An 18,510-nucleotide genomic window follows, 5' to 3' on the forward strand; every position below is an offset into this window, starting at 1 on the left:
CTTTTACTTGATCACGGGTGACTATCTGATTAGTGAGGAGTCTAGGACAACTGATGGACAAAGTCAATTCCTGAATATATGAGCAGCCAGCAAAGAAGATGAGGCAGCAATAGAACAATCTGATGCTTTTGCAATTACGTTATTTGAAGCTAAAACCCAACTGCAGTGCTGTTATGTGGAACTTATTTAAGGATGTATCATAGCACTGCTATTCTATTAAACACAATGGTCCAGTTTCATGATCTCTAACTAAGTAGCATAACATTTTAGCAATTACAGAAACAAATGCTAATATTGAGAAACTTGGCTGAATTTGGAAAACTTGTAATATGCAATATGGAATTTTTTAAGGTTTGATTTATAGTTCAAATCATTGGGAAAGGATGACTCAAGAGCCTGAAAAAGTCAAAGATAAATGGGCACATAACCCAAATGCAATGCAATTAGAATGCAGTGATAGGGTTTTCAAAGGAAAAATATTAAATTTACTCCAAATATTTAAAAAATCAGTATGTTTTATTATTAGGTATGTATGTACAAAAATCAGTATATTTTATTGCTCCAGATTTGTTTGCCAAAATGGACAATTCTTTCTAAAAATTGTTGGAAGCATAATAAGCTGATGGGATCACTTTTTCACATGGTATTAAGTGGCAATGTTGTAAATTAGTTTTGGAAAAAGATCCATACTTGAATGCAATAAATTTTAAAAGCTGAATTTATATATATTTTAGTACCACCAGAAGTTGAAAAAGGGAAATTCCAAACAGCATCACACCAGATGCACCTAAAAAAAGATATTAAAAAGATGTAAGTAGAGATCATGATATGTATCCTCTTTGTCTGAATCCTAGAGCACAAACTGCACCTGACCATCTTATACTACAAATTGCATCCTGCCCTTTAGCTGTTTCTGCCTGGCCTGCAGGTCAATTGGAAGTCAGAAAATAAAATGTAAATAAGACCGGCAGAGGGGTGGGTGGGAGAAGAAGCCTAGTAGGACCCCCGCTCTGCTCAGTTGCCATGTGTGCCTTCAGTCAGCTGATAATAGAAAGCTGCTTCTAAATCTACATCTCTATCTATCAATCAATCAATCTATCTATCTATCTATCTATCTATCTATCTATCTATCTATCTATCTATTATCTATCTATCTATCTATCTATATTTATCTATATTTATCTATATCCATCTATATCTATATCTCTATCTCTCTATCTATCTATCTATCTCTATCTATCTATCTATCTATCTATCATCTATCTATATCTATATCTATATCTATATCTATATCTATCTATATCTATATCTATATCTATATCTATATCTATATCTATATCTATATCTATATCTATCTACTTATAAGATGTTGAGACAAGGGGTGGGATTAAAATTTTTAACAACCGGTTCTGTGGGCATGGCTTAGGTGGGGGGGCGTGGCTTGATGGTCATGTGACTGGGTGGACATGGCTTGGTGGTCATGTTATTGGCTGGGTGTGACCAACTCAATATCACTCACATTGAAGCATGCATCTCCTCGCCTGGCCTCACATGACTGTGGGGATGCTGCAACAGTCGTAAGTGTGAAACATGGTCATAAGTCACTTTTTTCAGTGCCATTGTAACTTTGAATGGTCACTCCACACAAGCAAAGTACCAGCAAAGGAGGGAAGAAAAACTCCAGAGAAGTTCCTGAGACAGAAAGTCTAGTCCTGCCAAGAATGTAATAAGGGTTAACGGAGAGGCAGTTTCTGTAAGCAACACCAGAATGTTTCCTTCCTGCCTTCCTTACAGGATTAGGCCAGTAATTTCTTCTAACAACCGGTTCTCCAAACTGCTTAGAATGTTAACAACCGGTTCTAGTGAATAGGCGCAAACTGGTAGAATCCCACCCCTGGTTGAGACTCTAGAAACTAGAATGCAGAAAGGAACAACAAAAATGAATAGGGGACTGGAGACTAAAACACACAATGAACGGTTGCAGGAACTGGGTATGTCTAGTTTAATGAAAAGAATGACTACGGATGGCATGATAGCAGTGTTGCAATATCGAAGGGATTGTCACAAAGAAGAGGGAGTCAAGCTATTCTCCAAAACTCCTGGAGGCAGAAAACGAAGCAACAGATAGAAACTAATCAAGGAGATCCAACCCAGAACTCAGGAGAAATTTCCTATACAGTGGAACAGCTTGCCCTCAGAAGTTGTGAGTGCTCCATTACTGGAGGCTTTTAAGAAGAGTCTGGACAACCCCTTGTCTGAAATGGAATAGGACCTCCTGCTTCGGCCCTTCCAACTCTGTTATTCTGTTATTGCGATGTGTAGCATATTGTGTGAAACAGAGCTCTCAGTTTTAAAGATTTGATCAGGCATCCAAAGGCAGATTATTAGACTTCTTAACGGATGGCAAGATACCTAAAGTTATTTTTCTGTTCAGGGATGAGAATGGAAAGCAGGCTGGGTTATTCTAACTTAGGTTTGGGTCTTTGGGATCTTCCCTCATCCCAAGAGGGTATATTGTGCTGCCAAATTATGTCACTGTCACCCTAGAAAATTCAAAGGAAGATAGGAATTGGGAAGGGAGAATGCTAAGAATAATTTAGGAATTAATCACCTCTATTGTCTATGGAGATTCTCAGTCATCCAGGTCATGGTTGTCCCAAAGGCTTTTTCAAGAGGCAACTGGATTTTTTTTTTCCCCCTTTAAAGATGTTTTCTTCTCATCCAAGAAGCACTACTCAGGTCACCCTGAGGACATGGACAAACCTCCAAGTGGCCACAATGACTCTCCAAAAGAATGGAAACAACCAGCAATCTGCAAGGAATATAAATCCTTCAATTTCCCACCATCCAGTCAGAGCTAAAGAAGAAAAAATGAGAACGTCGAATTGCCTCTTGAAAAAAAAGCATCTTTGAGTTCACCCCTATTAATCGCCCCTCTTCTTGAAATTTAAGAAAAACATGGGTTATTCTGTTGTTACCGCCTGCTGCCGGACAAATTCCAACTGAGGCTTTGTAGCCTTGAGAGCTGTATGCAACAAAATTTCATTTTAATGTATGCTGATTAGTGTACATTCAAAGTGACAATAAGATTTCCTATCCTATCCGTATCCCAATCTCACTCCCAATCTATCCTATCCCAATCTATTTTATCTTATCCTAATCCCAATCTATCCTATCCTAACCCAATCTATTTTATCCTATCCCAATCCCAATCTATCATCTCCCAATCTATCTTATGCTATTTTATTTTACCCTATCCCAATCCCAATCTATCCTATCCTATCCCAATCTATCTTATCCTATCTTATTTTACCCTATCCCAATCCCAATCTATCCTATCCTACTCCGATCTATCTTATTCTATCCTATCCTACTCCGATCTATCTTATCCTATCCTCTCCCAATATATTTTATCCTATCCCAATCCCAACGTATCCTATCCTATCCTATTTTATCCTATCCCAATCCCAATCTATCATCTCATCTCCCAATCTAGTTTATCCTATCCCTATCCCAATCTATCCTATCCTATCCCAATCTATCTTATCCTATCTTATTTTACCCTATCCCAATCCCAATCTATCCTATCCTATCCCAATCTATGTTATCCTATCTTATTTTACCCTATCCCAATCCCAATCTATCCTATCCTGTTCCGATCTATCTTATCCTATCCTCTCCCAATATATTTTATCCTATCCCAATCCCAACGTATCCTATCCTATCCTATCCTATCCTATCCTATCTTATCCTATCCTATCCTTCTATCCTATCCTATCTATCCTATCCTATCCTATCCTATCCTATCGTATTCCCTTCCCCATCCCCATCCTATCCTTTCCCGGGCTCTTTTCCTCGTCCATCGCCTTTCCGCCAGTCCTGAAGCTCTGGCGGAAGCGACTCCAGCAAAAAATAATAATAATAATCCACTGGGCGGGGCGTCGGGACGGCCCACTTTAAGGCACTTTCGAGGCGCGGGTCACGTGGGCAGCGTCAGCTGACGGACGCCATTGCCGCGGCTTTTGAGAGAGAGAGAGAGAGAGAGAGAGGCAGGGGCGGGCGCTTCTTCTTCTGCCGGAGCAGCGATGTCTTCTCCCACCTCGTCCTCCTCCGCCTCGGACGACACGGAGGCTTCGTCCGGAGCCGGAGCTACGAAGGAGGCGGCGGCGGCGGCGGCGGCGGCGCTGCTGCTTTGGGAGCGCGCCTGGTCCCTGGAAGAGATTCGCTCCAGGAGCCAGACCTGGTCCCTAGCGGCCGACGCCGGGGTAAGGGCAGGCGGCTTGGGTTTGGGCTTGGGCTGGGGGTGCAGAGGGAGCCAAGGCCAAAGCTACGGGCGCCTGCAGGGAAGAGAGTCGAGCGTTTCCGGCTCAGCCTTCAATGCCCCGATTCCCCCGGGCAGCTTCCTTTCACCGAGACGCCGCTTTCCTTGGCGCTGGCCCTTCTTCTTCCCCTTCGGGAGCCCTTCAGTTGGGCTGCCGGTCGCTCCGTTAGGATGGTTCCAAGTCAATCAATCAGAAGAGAGAGAGAGAGAGAGAGACCTTCGAGGTCTTCTAGTCCAACCCTCTTGCTCAAGCAGGAGACCCTGTACAGGTAATCCTCAACTTACGACCGCCATCGACCCCAAGATGTAGGTTGCTAAGTGAGAAATCTGCAAAGTGAGTTTTGCCCCGTTTTACCGCCTTTCTTGCCATGTAAATGAATCACTGCCGTTGCTAAATCAGGGCAGGGGCCTTCAAACTTGGCAAGTTTAAGACTTGTGGACTTCAACTCCCAGAATTCCTGAGCTAACATGAGTGGAGGAGGAATTCAGGGGGTTGAAGTCCACAAGTCTTAAAGCTGTCAAGTTTGAAGACCCCCTGAATTAGGAACACGGTTGTTAAGGGAATCTGGCTTTCTCGTTGACTTTGCTTGTCAGAAGGTCGCAAAAGGGGATCATGTGACCCCAGGGACACTGCAACCGTCATAAATATGAGTCAGTGGTCAAGTGGCCGTGACCATGGGGATGCTGCAATGGTCATAAGTGTGAAAAATGTTCATTAGTCACTTTTTTCCAGTGTCGTAACTTTGAACAGTCACTAAGTGAACTGTTGTAAGTCAAGGACTGCCTGTACAATTTGAGAAAAGTGGCTGTCCAGTCTCTTAAAAACCTCCAGTGATGAAGCACCTACAGCTTTCGAAGGCACGCCGGTCCACTGCTTAATTGTCCTCACTGTTAGGTTGCTTCTTTCCTTGATTAATTTCCATCCATTGTTTCTTTAGGCCCCTTTATTAGTCGTTGATTCACCTCTCCATTTTATGTTATAACTTTCTGGAAATGCATCCAAAGGCTTCTTAAATTACAAAGAAAAGTGTTTGATGCTCCATATCTTAACATGGCAGTGCTTTTACAGTCCCACCCATCTGCCATCTCTCCCTCCTTCCACACTGTGATTTAAATTCTGTACAAACACATTTTTTGGCAGCTTTTGCAGTTTCTGCAAGAATTCTCCCAGCAGACAATCTCCAGGACCCATGAAATAAAGAAGCAGATGGACAGACTGATTCATGAAACTAAGAGTATAGATTGTCGCCTGCATAATGTCTTCAACGGTTTCCTCATGCTTTCCAATATGCAGTTCATTGAAAATGTGAGTATGTTGCTTTTATATATTGTGTTATGAATAGAGAAAGATTAATGTCAGATTTCTGTCTGATACGGAAAATCTGAAAGAAGTTCAGATAACATGTTATTTGTTATTTGAAGTACAGTTAACATGTTATTTGTTTATTTAAAATAGTTCTGTTATTTATCATACAACGCATCTTTAATTATTGCAAAACTTTTTATACAATTTAAAATACCTGCATATCAAATAATAGAAAACTAAACAAACCAGTTTATGATTAGTGGAGCCATTGTTATTGTGAGATTTTCTGTTGAAAATCATGCACTAACCCATGTTAAATTCAATCTGTCTGTTTCCATGCCTAAGAGAAGACTAGAACACAGTCTCCCAGTTTCTAGCCTAGCACCTTAACTACTTACCAGACTGGCTCTGTTTAAAAATTAATTGCTGATTTTCTTCTCTCTGGGTTGAATGGCTTCCCACTGGCCAGAGCATCACCTCCATGCTTCATGTTTATGTCCATGAATGCATAGAGCGTCAGAGATAGGGCACCTTGTTTGACCATACTGGTGAGCAATGGTGGGATTCAAAACATTTTACTACCTGTTCTGTGGGCATGGCTTGTTGGACATGACAGGGGAAGGATACTGTAAAATCCCATTCCCTCCCCACCCCACTAACCTGCTTTCCAGCTCCATTCTCCTGTGCAGGGCAACAAAAGAAGACCCAGCCAATCAGCTGGGATTCGGGAGGCAGAGAATAGATGGGGGCAGGGCCAGCCAGAGGTGGTATTTGCCTGTTCTCTGAACTACTCAAAATTTCCACTACCGGTTCTGCAGAACTGGTCAGAACCTACTGAATACCACCTCTGCTGGTGAGGGATTACAGTCCAGCAAAGTAGTTGAGTATGCATAAAGACATGGCCATGGCAACGGGATTTGAGGAGCCATGGTAGAAATGACAGGTGAATCCTACTCAAACTCAGATGTACATAAGCTGACAAGGAGTTTGTCAACATGAGCTTCACTTAGTGGTTGCTCAGGATCTCGTAGTAAGAGCTAGGAATAATACATGCATCTCATCCAATGCATGTCATAAGCTAGGGACTGATAAAAGTTTGACTTGCTCTGCTATCCTTTACTGGTTTCAAGTATAATCAAGATGAGTTGGTGTTTTAGGGAAAGAGTTTACCCAACATTCATTACTTGTATCTGATTACTGGGCAGGCAATCAGTAATCTGGAGAGTGAGACAAAGGAGTAGTCTTTGGTCACCTTCCAGTGGCAGGTTGAATCTCCCGACAATCACTGCCAGATCTGGCCAGACCTGGGTTAGGTTTCCTCAAAACTGAAGGATGTCACTTTCCTCCTATTTTTCTGGCACATGAATAGTATGTGTAATTGACATTAAGTATTACTTGAAATTATTTGTTTATAAACACTTGATGATGAAGTGATGAACTTCATGTATCCAAATCTTCATTTGAATTACTTTGTTTATATTTCTAGAGAGTTTATGATGATGAAATGGATGAACTCGTATCCAAATCTGAAGGAGGAGACAAACTAGAACAGGCAAGTTTAATACATAAAAATAATGTCCTTTTGGGTGAAATCCAGTCTGTTTAAAATGCTGTAAGGGATTGATAGAAAGGATACAAACAAGCAGAAGCTCACACTTTAATCCGAATGTTGTCCTTCATTGTTGTGAGTGTAACCAATGTTTATATATAATATAAATATTTATAAATGATATAAATATAAATTATATTTTATAAACAATATAAATCTAAGTATAAAAATATAATATAAAAGCCAGCTGTCTTGGGGTCCAAATGGGAGAGTTCCACACTGGAGGTGGCTGCTGGATTGATGGCAGATGCTGCTTCCCGCCTTGTTCTTTATACTCTTAACTCTCCATCTTTCTTTTTTGGTCATCATATAGTTGTGTTTCTTGTTGTGTTCTCTTTCATTGTTTATTTTTTTGTTCTGTATCTTACTTCTCTAAAATCTGTGGGCAAAACATCAAAGAAGTCGCTGGACCAAGGCTGGGAAAAAGGGACTTCACTCCCCACAATGTCTGCTTTGTTTGAAGAGTTTCTGTTTTTACAAAAAATAGGCAACGCACTAAACTGCACTGGGCTCCTCGCTTGTTTCTGTGTTGTATTGAAGTCTAAATTTTCTCTCTACAAGTTCAGGAATTGTTTATAACTCCCAACATTTTACACGTTGTGATGTGCCCAAAGATGCACCCTTTTATTCTGTGGAATATTCTTGCTCTTTAATATTTTGTACTCTTAGCTTACGATCTATAATATTCTGGGCAGAGTGTATACATTCTATTTTGTGGTCTACTTAGATCATTGAGTAGAATTTTTTTCAGAATTTTTCTTTTATTTATTTAAGTTACCAATAATTTGAACAGTTTTGCAAGTTATCCTCTCTACCACTGAATATTTGTGTTTTTTAGTTTAGTTGAAACGATATTTTATATTTTACATTCTCTTTTATTTATTTATTTTTGTTTTGAGATTGGTTTGTCTACCAAGGAAAGGAGAAAGGAGTGAATGCTCTAATTGCGTTTCTTTATGATATACAGCCAGAACACGGCCTTTTCTTGTTTTATATTTTGACCTTTTACTAATCAGAAAAAATAGGATGGGTTGTATGTGTCCTATCTCTTCCTATTCCACTCTTGGGAATAGGAAATAGAGGCCTGGTGAGGTGCTCCTTGGAAAGTTTGCCACGGACAAGAGTTATTATGTCTTAAAATAGGAGGCCTTACCAAGGTATGAAAATCCAGAGAGCTTCTAGGAGGAGAGAGAGATTTGCCTATGGGCTCAGTCTTTTCACTACATCTTTGTACAGGTAGCATTAATTAAATATTAGCTAACTGGATAATTATTTTTAGCAGAAAGGCTACAGTTTTATTTCCAGCTTCTGAATTTGATGGGATAGCTAGTTAAGTGTTAGGGGATGAAACTATTTGCTTTTGGGGAATGGTAAACTTTAGGTGGTGAGCTGAGGAAGATATGGGAATCAGAGGGTGGGTCATTCACAGGGATAATGGGAATAGTGGTTGAGATTGGTCCCGGTTTGCAGCCTTCAGTCTTCATCCATGTTGCCAGGTCACTGGATCTGAGGTGGCCCTGGACTCCTGATGCTATTTGTTGAACACCAAGTCAGTTTGTATTGAGAGTGCCATCACAAGTGACTTGATCTTGGCTAAAGCAGCAATCCTGGTTGGCCCAGAGAGGGACTTTGCCTTTCAGAGATACGCTCACCTGGATTTTTAGCTTAACACCAGCTTTAGAAGGATGGCCTTGTCAGATTATCTGTAGATTGATTTCCCTGAAAAGAATGATTGACAACAACATGTCTAGTCTCTGAGCTGCGTCATTCTAAAATTTTCGTAAAAGGTACAGACAACAGAAGCACAAAATTACAGGAGTTATTCTATTGCTTGGCAGACACACTGAGAGCTATTATTGCCTCTACTATGTAAAAATTCAATTTTACTGTTTTCTTTGGTTATAGCCAGAGTTTTGATGAGATGATAGGAAAATACAGTATAACAGAATGCCATACTTGAAGCTAAATTCTCCTTCCCTCTTTCACATTCTGACTAATGTTAAAACTTGCTCTGTATTAGCATTGTTGATTGTATTTTGAATATCATCTCTAACAAGACCCTCCCTTGTTCTCATAAAGATGAAAGGAGGGAGGGGAAGGAAAGCACCTACAGACATGCAAGGTTCTATAACCTTATAATAAAAGTAAAATTAATACATGACTTTGATTTCCTTGTCTGGCCTATCTTGAACAATACATGTAGTCCTTGACTTACTACCATAATTGGGCCCAAAATTTATGTTGTTAATCAATACAGTTGAGTGAATTTTGCCTCATTTTATGACCTTTCTTCTTACAGTTGTTAAATGAATCACTGCCAGTTGTTAAATTAGTAACATGATGGTTAAGTGAATCTTGCTTCTCCATTGACTTTGCTAGCCAGAAGGTGCCACATAAGGTGATCACATGGCCCTGGGATACTACAATTGTCATAAATACATGCCAGTTGTCAGCAATCGAAATTTGATCATGTGACTCTGGGGGTCATATGGAAAACAGTCATAAGTCGCTATTTGTAGTGCCCTTGTAACTTTGAATATTCACTAAATGAATGGTTGTAAATTGAAGATTATATTCTATCCTCATTTCCCTATCTTTTCTAATAAGTTAGTTAGAAATTAGATTTTGTGTCTTATTTTGAAACATCTTTGGTAAGAGTTACTGAGTTTTCTAAAAGTTAATCACCTCGCCTTCATATTTTGCAAATCAGTTTTACAGCAAGTAATTTTACAGTGATGACCAAAAATTATAACTTCTTCCATTGCATGTAAAAATTATGGGATCGGTATATTTTGATTTTCTAGGAGAAAACCCGTGAACAGAAAGAAGCTGATTTGATTCCCAAGATTCAGGAAGCCATCAATTTTGGACTGCAGGTATTAGACAGTGCCTTTGAACAACTGGACATAAAAGCAGGGAACTCAGACTCTGAAGAAGAAACCAATGAAAGGCTGGAACTAATCCTGGAGCCTAAGGTAATGGAACTTGGTATTTCTGGTGATTTCGGTTTTACTGGTTTGACTTATTCAGTAGTAAAAGCTGTTTAATGACCTCTTGAAACATTAAAGCAGAGGTGTCAAAACTCAAGGCCTGCAGCCCACATCCGGCCTGCGGGGTGCTTAGATCTGGCCCACGGGGCCACCTTGGAAACAGCGATGGGCTGGCTTGCGTGCCTCTGCCAGCGAAAATGGAGCTTGGGGGCTGCGCGCAGCCCCCTGGGCTCCCTTTTGGCTGCAATGGCCTCCTGCAGCTTTCTGTCAGCAAAAACGGAGCTCGGGGGCGTGCCCATTTTCACTGGCAGAGCACTGCAGGAAGCTGTCCCAGCCGAAAACAGAGCCTGGAGGGGGTTGCCCGGCCATCACAGGTGCCCCAGACGTGAGTGACAAAGAGCTGGTAACGCCACGCCCCTTCCCCGAGATAAAACACAACCCTGATGCGATAATTTTTACTTGTTATTGGTAATGTGGCAGCTAAATTGAAGTCTTGGGAATTGGTAATTAGCCATCAAGAGGTGTGCAGATGGTTATATTTTGAAGTTTAATCTTTAAAAAGTGTTTTTGATTTATTTTTTTCAGGATCTTTATGTTGATCGACCTTTGCCATACTTAATTGGCTCCCAACTGTTTATGGAACAAGATGATGTTGGGCTTGCCGATCCTTCCAGTGAAGGTAGTTGAAAGAATTAGTAATACATTTTTACAGTTAATTTATTTTAAGGCTTATTATATGGGCCAATTACTATTCATCAGGGACAGTGCTGTGGCTCAGCAGTTAAGACACTGGGCTAGTTGGCTGGAAAGTTAGCAGCCCAGGTTCGAGGCATGAGCTCCTGTCCTCGCCCAGCTCCTGCCAACCTAGCAGTTCAAAAGCATGTAATTGTGAGTAGAGAAATAGGTACCATTTCAATGGGAAGGTAACAGTACTCCATGACATCATGCTGGCCATATGGCTGTAGAAACCTCTTCAGACAACACTTATCATCAAAGCAAAGATGAGCACTGCCCTCTATAGTTAGCAATGTCTAGTGGAGTAAAATCCATAAAGACTTCCTACTATTTACTAGATATGTGCAAAATATTTAATCTTCAGTGACAGAAAGAAGAGAGAAGAGTATTCTCTCCTGGACCATGATGATTCAGCTGTTTTGAGAATGGTTTAGCAATTTTCTGAAAATATACTTACGGTAATCATAATATGGCATGTAATATATCCAAAGCACCGCAAACCATTTGTGTATGTATGTGTGTATGTATGTACGTATGTATATACATATGTACCTATGTATGTATATAAAAAGAAAGATTGAAATAAAGAAAAAGAAATGTATAAAGAAGTGACTTCCAATCTTCAACAGTATAAACTGGTTTGATAGCTTTTCACCTCTATGGGAGCTGAACAAATTGTAAGTTTACAGAAGTTACAAACAGTTTTTTCCATAACCCATCTGTTATCTATAAACGAATCCATAAGACTTCTACTTTTTAATCTGCATTAGTAAAACGGCTATAAAAAGGATTTCCAGAATTTCATAAAACCATGTCTTATTTTAATTCTGATAAAATAAATCAACTTTATATTCTTTTTGCTTCTGAAAATCTTAACTTTTAATTTATTCATATACTGTTGTGGTATTTGATCTCTCAAGTTCTTTTTTGTCCTATTGCATAGACTTTTTGAAGCTTTAACAAGCCTCTTTTGTATGTCCAGTAAAAAGTCCTTATCCAAATCATTCTTTTGGCCTGTGACTTGTATTCCACTTTAAATTTTTTAAATCAGAAAAACATAATTCAAAAGACATGCAAAACTTTTTTAAAAATAAAGAAAGATGGAGAAAAGCTATATTCAGCTACCAGCTTTTTACATAATTGCTATATAGAATGTTGGGATTATAATTTCCAGAAATAAAAGTAAATTTATGTGATAATAAAGGTAGAATACAAGTAAATAAAAATAAATAAATTCCTGAAATAGAGAAAGGCATTCTGGGTACAGGTAGTCTTGCAACCATTCATTTAGCAACTGTTTGAAGTTATAATGGCATTGAAAAAAGTGAATTATGACCGTTTTTCACACTTAACAGCCATTGCAGCATCCCCATTGTCACATGATCAAAAGTTGGACGCTTTGCAACTGGCGTGTATTTATGAAGGTTGCCGTGTCCCAGAGTTATGTGATGACATTTCGCGACCTGACAAGCAAAGTCAATGGAGAAGCCAAATTCACTTAAGAACCGTGTTATTAGCATAACAGCTGGCAGTGATTCACTTAACAATTATGGCAAGAGAGGCTGTGAAATGGGGCAAAATTCAGCTGCCTTGCTGAGCAACAGAAATGTTGGTTTCAGTTGTGATTATAAGTTGAGGCCTATCTGTATAACCAGTTAAAGAAACAGTGCATAAATCTTGTCTTTTCCCTATGGGACAGAAGGTTCAGTGGATGGTGATCACGGAAGCCTGATAGACAGTGAAGGAAAAGAAGAAGAGGTGAGTAGACTATCTCTTGAGGAATTTTAGAAACTGGGAAGTTTAGATAATTATCAGTTTATTATATTGGTGGGAATGTGTTTTTTTTAAATTCAATTAAATTTAAATTAAGTACTTACTATCCCTGTCATAGATGAAAACAATTCAGATAGTGTTTCAGAAGAATTGCCATCTAAAAGGCTGTTGCACAGAAGAGGTCCAAGAGAGTGTTGACAGCATGATGTCAAGTTGAGTGCCACTGTTTGATTTTTGTTTTACTTTTCAGGAACTGGAAGAATTTGGGACTATAAGTGATGAAGATCAGAAACAGGTAAGAAATGCATTTTGCCAAGTTTCAGTTCTCTGCAAGTAACCATTGGGTTGAAAAAATAAGTAGCATGAGAAAATGTTTTGATAAGATGCCATTGACAAAAGCAAGTTTTCCTCTTTTATTTAAATAATCCTGTACTCCATACTAGACAGAAGGGAAAAGTGTAAGGCAAATTTCTTTTCCCCCCTCAATCTGTCTCCAGACTGTTTTATTTCTAGGCACCCGGATTGAAAATTATGGTCCACTGAGATCATTTCAACAGTTGTTTTTAATACATGTCCTCTTTTTTAGCATCATTTTTCAAGATGGAATGTTTACTATCTCAATTCTTCCTGCAGTTATTTTTTCTGCCTCTGTGCAACCTTCCAGTAGTTTTATCAGTTTTTATCGGTTCTTCGCAACTTCCCTGTCTTTGAAATTATCATTTGCGTTTTGACTAGAGACAGAGAATAGAACCTATGTAGCTTAGTGATGAAACTTGATTCTAACCATTATTTCTGATTGTGTTTTGAAGACACTTTCAGGATAATAAGCAGAAGCATTCAATAAGAGAAGAAGGCAGAGCAATATGTTCTGGATATTCTTTCGCAAACAAGGGAAGACATTAAGTCAAAAAACTGGCTAGATCTATTTCACTGTAGGAAATTTCTTTCGCAAGTGCAGTGAATATACAGTACATTATTTGTTTTTCCAGAGAACAGTACTAATGAGTGATGAAGATGAAGATCTTTTTGGTGACTATGAAAAGGGGGAAGAGGAAGACGGTGACCTTGAAGAAAATACAACATTGGTAAGAAATTGCTGCTCAATAGCATTGGCAGTTTTATAAGAAAGTGTTAATGAAGCATATTAGTAAGATCCTTATAGCATGGATTATAGCACTGAAAAGTACAAAGCATTAATGTGATCAGTGAAATTGTTTATAAAATACTTGTTCCAGTACTATATTGTGCCAACCCAGATGCTTTAGGACTTCCTCCTTTTGCCAATTCAGAATCTGCTGTTAGTTCTTTTTCCTGTGATCAGAATGTTATATAAGAATCTAATCTTCTTAGCAAAGCATAATACAAAATATACATAGCTTGTTTGAGGGTCAGCCTGAGTACAGGGATATGCAAAGAGCTCATTACTCTTTTTTCCATATTTGTGCCATTGGTATCAAAACTGTACTGGGCAGAGCAGAGCAGAAAAACCTTACTGGCAGCAAAGAAGAGTTAGAGAGGAGAGAAAATTAAAATAGCTCTGTCATAATTTAATGGCACAAACTGAGATAGTAGGAAATTGACCATTGAGCTGAAAGGTGATAGAATGGTAGTTGGACTGGATTAATAAGGGAAACCTGACTAATTTGGCTTAATCTGCTGTATTGAACCAAGATTTTGCAGTTTGTAAATTATTGTTTATGCCTGCATATTACTGTATAATGCAGGTACAATGACAAAGAAGATGCGCTTCTTAGGACATCAGATAACATGACTTCACTGAATCTGAAGAATAGCTGGGTGTCTTAGACAAATAGAAATTATTGGGTATTGCAAGCAACTTGGGACCATGGCATATAGTAGTTTAAAGATGACAACCAGAAATTGAATTATACCCAGAAGTTTATTGGAAACCAGTAAGTTCACAAAGCAATGTTACATATACTGGGTACATTCGATACTGTATGTGCTATTATATTCTAGACCAGCTGAACTTCCACATTTTCAGGTACTGTCTAGTGTGGAACCATGGAGTGCAAGTGAGAGATGACTAGTACATGAATGACCATACGTAGTGTCTCTCTTTAGGAAGGAAACTAGAGGATCAGTTATACTGGACTTAATTCTTACTAACAAAGATGAAATGATAGAGGGCGTTGAAATTGCAGGAGCTTTGGGGGAGTGAGGCCATATCATATTGGAATTCAATATAATGCAGACACAAGCAATAAAACAAAATCAAATTAATGTCTTAGACTTTAAAAGAGCTGATTTCAACAAACTTAGAGTTTGGGAAAGTTTCCATGAATGAAAATCTTAAAAGGGGAAAACAACTCAAGAAGCTTGGGAAACTCTGAAAAAAATGTGATTATAAAAGCCCAGTCCACCACAATGCCACTGGAAAAGAAAAACAAGAAATCCAAGAAGAAACCAGCATGGATGCATAAAGAACTGTCTGATAAAGTGAACGACAAAAAGGATAAGTATAAAAAAATGGAAAGACAGAGACATAACTAAAGCAGAATACCAGCATATAGCCTGAATCTATAAAGATGAAGTCAGGAAAGGCTAAGAATGAACTAAGACTTGAAACAAATGTCAATAATAATAATAAAAATATATATTTCAACGTGTAACAAATAAGAAAAAAGTCAAGGAAATAATTGGTCCACTAAGGAGAGAAGATGACAAAGAAATGACAGATAGGAGGAGAAAGCAGAGCTGCTTAATTCACTCTTTGCATCTCTCTTCATGCAGAAAGATAATACAGCCCAACCTACCAAAAAACAAACAAACCATAAAAGCAGATTAGGAATACAAATTAAAATAGGCAAGAAAATTGTAAAAGAACACCCGTCCAACCTAGACTAGTTCAAATCACCTGCACCAGATGGATTACATCCCAGAGTTCTGAAGGAGCTGGCAGATCAACCATATCTTTCAAAGATCCTGGAGTACCGTGGAACTACCAGAGGACTGGAAAAGAGCTGACATGATTCCCATCTTCAAAAAAGAGAAAAAAGAGGTCCAGGAAACTTCAGACCAATCGGCCTGACATCAATACCTGAGAAGATCTTGGAAAAGACCATCAAGCAACAGATCTGTACACCCCTAGAAACAAGCAAAGTTATATGCAGAAACCAACATCGGTTTGTCAAAAGCAGATTATGCCAAATGAATCTTATTTCACTCTTTGACAAAGTGACTAAATTAATGACCAGAGAAATGCTGTGGACATAGTATACTTGGATATTAGTAAACCATTAAATTAACTTTTTAGTAAGTTAGAAAAATGTGGGATAGACAGTCTCACCACTAGATTAATTTGTAACTGGCTGACAAACCATGCTCAACATGTAATCCTTAATGGAACTGCATCTACATGGAGGAAGTAAGCAGGTTCTGGGATACACCAAGGTTCTGTTCTAGTCCTATGTATTTTTTTAATATTTTCATAAACAATTTGGATGAGGGAATAGAGGCGAAATTCATCAAATTTGTAGATGACATCAAGCTGGCAGGAATAGCCAACACCCCAGAAGATAGGCTTAAGATTCAGAAGGATCCCAACAGACTTGAACACTGGGCCCTGTTTAACAAAATGAAATTCAATGGTGAAAAAAGTAAGGTTTAGGCAAGAAAAACCAAATGTACAGATATAGAATAGGTGGAACCTGGCTCAAAAGCAGTAACTTCAAGAGGGATCTAGGAGTCCTAGCAGACAACCACTTAAATGTGAGCCAGCACTGTGCTTCAGCCACCCAAAAACCCAATGCAATCCTAGGCTGCATTAATAGTGGTATAGTTTCAAAGATCACATGAAGTGTTAGTACTGCTATATAATACCTTGGTAAGACCACACTTGGAATACTGTTTTGAGTTGTAGACTCCTATATCCCTCTCGCAGTTCCTTCCATGTGCTCTTATTAGTTTGAAAATTGTGTTTTTCCTTCTAACATTTCCTAGTCTATAATATGTCTGGCTTTAAGTAATGTATGAATAAACTTTTCTAAAAAAATAACAAAGTGTGTCTTTTATCCCACTTACCCATTTCTACTTCCCTACTTGGAATTCCAAAGAAAAGACCTACATCGTTTACTGATGAGCTTACAGCCCGAATCAAAAGGGAAGAGCTAAGTAAAGAACAGAAAGAACAATTATGTAAGCAATTCCACACCTTTTTTTTCTTTTGCTGCATAAAGTATGATAGAATTTTTTTTTCTAATATTTTAAAATAATTTTTATTTTCAGTAAACTGTTATATTACAACCTACCTTTTAATATCTTTTAATTAATGCACAAAGGAAAGTATTCACTGGAATCAAGGAGAATTATTTAAATGTATCTTACACTTTAAAATATATACTAGATCAAGAAATTATTTATTCCAATAAACTGTTTCTATTATGAAAAATATTCTTTGTCCACAGTTAAATGTAATTCTGTTTTGTTAAAAGTATATCCAATACATCCAAGCTCAAAAGAAATTTTTTCCTGACAGAGATTTAGCAAAAGTTATTTTATTACTTAATTGTAGATTAGTTGGGCTCTGGAAGAAAAAAGAAAATGATAATCTGGCAAGACCTCTCCCAACCTATTCTCTAGAACTTTGTATTTAACCACTAAAAGAAATACAATCGGATTGATTTGAAAATAACAATTTAAAATAAAACAAGTCAGAATGATTAGGATATTTAGTAAAGAATGGTGATTCCTAATGAATATCTGAAAAATGATGAAACAATACAAAATAACATGCTCCATCATTTCAATTACTCCTCTACCACATGGATCCAGTCAGAAAGGATCTTTCAGAATATCTTTTCAGTAACAGCTCTTGGGGGGAGCATTAAATCTAGCCAGGGATAAATCCATTCAAAATGTTGGGGTCATTATGTGACTAAGTTATTCTGGCTAATTCAAGAAAGTGTGCAGAGTAAGTCAAGATATTTTGGGTAGAATCGAGAAGTCTGCTCTGCAGCTCTAAGTCAGTGGCCCATTTTAAGATCAAATAATGTGTGTGATCATAACCCATAGTTGTCATAGGGTGATGTGTGGCCATGAAAAGCCATAAAAATGCAGTTTGGCGAAGGAAGGGAAGGAAAAGAAGGAAGGAAGGAAGGAAGGAAAAGGAAGGAAGGAAGGAAGGAATCATAATTAAAGGGGCAAAGCCAGTGGGGGGGAAAAAGAGAACTTAAACCTATAGAAAAAATGAAAATCCAGGCAGATGACAACTTTTCTGTTTATTGCACTTTTAAATGTTTCATATGTAACGCAGTCGTGAAGAAGAAGAAAAATGGTCATAAATATTTTCTTCCTGAACAGATACGAAAAATAAGACTACGGTCACTATTAAGGAAGATGTTAATGCTGACTCAGATGGTAAGTTGAGGGGTAGTGGTGGGTTGTCCTTAGGAGCTGCATTTCCTATGAGAAGAGAAAGACATGAGAGCAACCTCATTTAGGAGGTTGGAGGATGGCTATTTATTTATATTCAGAAAAAGGTCGTATGGAAAAGTTGTGTGAGAAGCTCGCATGCTTTTTTATTACCATATATTTTAGCTATTTTGTTGGCCTTAAGGTCTTTTCTCTTATATAAACCCCTTTTCAGTACATTTTAAATGCTATGGAAATTGTACTAGAAGCTGAAAAACAACAAAAAAATGTTGACATTTTTACACTCTCAATTGACTGGATAGAAAGAAATTTGAGTTTTGAATCCCCAAAAATTGTCCAGGAGATTGTACAAACAAAGCTTCTGTGGCTCCTTTGCCCTAAC

General features: G+C 38.4%; 1 protein-coding gene across 8 annotated transcripts in view; it reads left to right on the forward strand.

Annotated features, from left to right (window-relative positions):
- Positions 1 to 3,976: 3,976 nt before the first annotated feature.
- Positions 3,977 to 18,510, forward strand: part of LOC113412973 (WASH complex subunit 2C-like) — a 39,966-nt gene continuing 25,432 nt past the window's right edge. For 2 of the 8 annotated variants that reach the window (XM_087967334.1, XM_087967335.1), the window contains exons 1-10: positions 3,977 to 4,265; positions 5,463 to 5,627; positions 7,114 to 7,179; positions 10,041 to 10,211; positions 10,812 to 10,905; positions 12,661 to 12,719; positions 12,985 to 13,029; positions 13,724 to 13,819; positions 16,811 to 16,892; positions 18,057 to 18,113. In XM_087967334.1, the coding sequence (XP_087823460.1) occupies positions 4,086 to 4,265; positions 5,463 to 5,627; positions 7,114 to 7,179; positions 10,041 to 10,211; positions 10,812 to 10,905; positions 12,661 to 12,719; positions 12,985 to 13,029; positions 13,724 to 13,819; positions 16,811 to 16,892; positions 18,057 to 18,113 (1,015 nt within the window). In that variant the 5' untranslated portion in view covers positions 3,977 to 4,085. The remainder of the gene's footprint in view (positions 4,266 to 5,462; positions 5,628 to 7,113; positions 7,180 to 10,040; positions 10,212 to 10,811; positions 10,906 to 12,660; positions 12,720 to 12,984; positions 13,030 to 13,723; positions 13,820 to 16,810; positions 16,893 to 18,056; positions 18,114 to 18,510) is intronic. The other 6 variants (XM_087967336.1, XM_087967339.1, XM_087967338.1 and 3 more) reach the window with 3 other exon arrangements.

The sequence above is a fragment of the Notechis scutatus genome, chromosome 5, assembly GCF_049901735.1.
Source record: "Notechis scutatus isolate UNSWTSFEM ecotype Mainland chromosome 5, rNotScu1.2, whole genome shotgun sequence".
In the NCBI taxonomy this organism is placed as follows: Eukaryota; Metazoa; Chordata; class Lepidosauria; order Squamata; family Elapidae; genus Notechis; species Notechis scutatus.